Here is a 2,512-nt window from a genome sequence, read left to right on the forward strand (position 1 = left end):
CCAGCAAGAGGCCCTAGTTGGAGTCTTTGATCTAAACCACTGTCTAGAATAAGACAAGTCACTGCCCCATAAATAAAATAGGGAATTGGACCAATGATTTCTTAAGAGCTTTCCAGCTCTTACTTTCCAAGTGGGTTTACCTGACTTGCCCTCAGGACTCAGTCTTCTCTGCCTTTGGGCACAGTGTCACAATCTTTTAGCCCAAACTAGAGGAGAGGCCCAGATCCCCAGAAAGTATCATCCCTCTCCTTGGAGAGAGCCCCCCCCCCCCCCCTGGCCGCACCCTAGAGGCTGTGGTCCTCCCTTCTGCACAATCCAGTTACTTAGCTGAGGCTTTTTGAGGGTACTTTTTTTTTTTTTATTGGCTCAAAATCTCATTCACCAGTCTCTAAATAATCTTATGTACAAAATATAGACTTCCCCCCCTGCTGTGAAATCTTATCAATAAATACAAACGTGTAAAGGAGGGGAGGGGGGTATATAATTTACCATACCAAAATTCATTTCAAAAGATATCATATAATTTACAAACTGATTTTTTCTTCTCTCTTCTTCTTTTTCTTTTCTCTTTCTTTCTTTCTTTCTTTCTTTCTTTCTTTCTTTCTCTCTTAAGACAGGGGAGCTTCAGTCGCAGGAAAGCGGGAGAGACATTCCTGAGCCAGGCGGTCTCTGCCGCAGTTCACAGCCTGGTCTCCCTCCCCCGGGAGGGCAATGGCTCTGAAAAGTGCACCGAGAGAAGGCGGAGGGTCGCCTTCGTGGATTAAGGCAGCGGACCGGCCAGAAACCAGGGCTTAATACGGAGAGGGTCAGCGGCGTCTTTCCAGAAGAGACGCTGGGCGAGGAGAGGAAACCGGAAGAGATCAAATACTGGATTAAGTCACCTTGGTTGGAAGGTTGGTAAGAGACAGACTGGCACACTTGAGGGAGGGTAGGATGGCTGGAGACCGTGTCTCCGGCTGCGTAGTGCTACCATTGTCGTCGTCTTTGCGGGAGACTTGGGGTGGTTGCAGGGAGGGGAACGCTCGAAGCCTGCAACGCCCACCTGCTTGCGCAGCAACCCGCGTGCGGTGGTCTGAAGTTAGCGCGACGCAGAGGACGGGGGATTGAATCCAGCCTGTCACCCTCGTAGGCGCCTGGGCTCATCGGGTGTCAGCGAGCCAGAGACTGGAAGGGCAAGTTCGCCTGAGGGCCCCCGTAACCGCCCCCTCCCTCTCTCCCGAGCACCCACCGCCCAGAGACCCGCGGGCCCCTTCATAGAAAGTCTGAGAAAGCTAGGGCGCCGGGGCGCAGACCGGTAGGGGAGGCAGGCATCTGCAGCCCCGGACGCTCCTCCAGAGAGGCGGCGGGGCTCAGGCTGCCCGCCTGGGAGACCGGAGAGTAGAGGGAGCCCCATTCTCCCGGGGAGCCGCCGTCCTGGCTGCCCAGCTCTTCGCAGGGCGGCGCGGGCGGCTCCAGCCCGTAGAGGTTGTGGTCTGCTATGCGCAGCGCCTGCGTCAGCGCCCAGATGTAGTTGTGCGCGAAGCGTAGCGTCTCGATCTTGGTGAGCTTGGCATCGTCGGGAAAGGTGGGCAGGACGCCGCGAAGCGCGTCCAGCGCGGAGTTGAGGTTGTGCATCCGATTGCGCTCGCGGTCGTTGGCCTTCTTGCGCCGGCTCCGCCGCTGCTTGCTCAGAGCCAACTCGCTCTTGGGCCGGCTGCGCCCCCCGCGCCTCGGCCGGAGCTTCCTCGAGGCTCCTCGGCAGCCGCCCCCTTCCTCCTCCGCGCAGCCCCCCTGCACGCGAGCCGGGCTGGGCGGAGCGGACGCAACGCAGGTCACTTCGGCGTCCGAGGCGCCCTGGAAGGGCTGTTCTGTCTCGTGGGTCGCTTGGACAGCCGGCACACCCGAGGGATGAGGCGCCATCCTGAGGCTGGGGTGAGAGGTCCGGGTAAGCGTGGGTGGGCCACCCGCGCGCAATTCCCGGTCCCCGGGTCAAGTGAGGGGGGAAAAAAAATGACGAGAAAGAGCCACCCCTCCGCTCCCGCCGGATCACAGGACCCCTTTCCCCCCTCCACCCGTCGCTCTGTGACCTCCAGGTGTTACCTTGTTCCCGCGCGCAAAAGGGTAGAAGCGGCGAGCAACGAGAGCAATGGGGAGCTTCGCTGGCCTTTTCGTCTGTTAAGTCCAGCCAGGATGCAGGAGCCGCAGCCTGGAAGTTTCCCCAGCCCAAGAGAAGCGAAGAGCAAAGGGGGTCCCGGGCCACTGCTGCTGTCTTTGGCGCGGCTGCGAGACCATTCGGAATTTTTTCTGAGCCTCAAGTCGTGTGCCCCTTGGCACGCTTTATCTGCTCGGCCCGGGCCAGGAGCGTGCCTGCCCCGTTGCTGCCCGAGCCGCCGGCCAATCAGCGCCGGGGCCAGGGGGCCGCGCCACGCGAGCCCGCTCCTCCCCCGCGGGGCACAGCTGGATTCCGGACAAAGGGCCCGGGTCGGGGGAGGGGAGCGCCGCTCTGTTTGCTTTCTCCCCGCGGGCTCGGTCC

The 2,512-nt window shown here is 60.3% G+C and overlaps 1 protein-coding gene across 1 annotated transcript; it reads right to left on the reverse strand.

Annotated features, from left to right (window-relative positions):
• Window positions 1–1,251: 1,251 nt before the first annotated feature.
• On the reverse strand, window positions 1,252–2,267 carry NEUROG3 (neurogenin 3). Its single transcript, XM_086681303.1, has 2 exons — window positions 2,080–2,267; window positions 1,252–1,906 (listed from the first exon to the last, which is right to left on the reverse strand). Exon 2 carries the CDS (start codon window positions 1,897–1,899, stop codon window positions 1,252–1,254), a length of 648 nt encoding a protein of 215 aa, XP_086537429.1. The 5' UTR covers window positions 1,900–1,906; window positions 2,080–2,267.
• Window positions 2,268–2,512: the final 245 nt, after the last annotated feature.

The sequence above is a fragment of the Puma concolor genome, chromosome D2 (genome assembly GCF_028749965.1).
Source record: "Puma concolor isolate L17-30 chromosome D2, mPumCon1.1.hap2, whole genome shotgun sequence".
In the NCBI taxonomy this organism is placed as follows: Eukaryota; Metazoa; Chordata; class Mammalia; order Carnivora; family Felidae; genus Puma; species Puma concolor.

What these genes read in the sequence shown, in the direction of transcription:
- NEUROG3 (XM_086681303.1), bottom strand. Translation starts at nt 1,899, where the DNA reads ATGGCGCCTCATCCCTCGGGTGTGCCGGCTGTCCAAGCGACCCACGAG.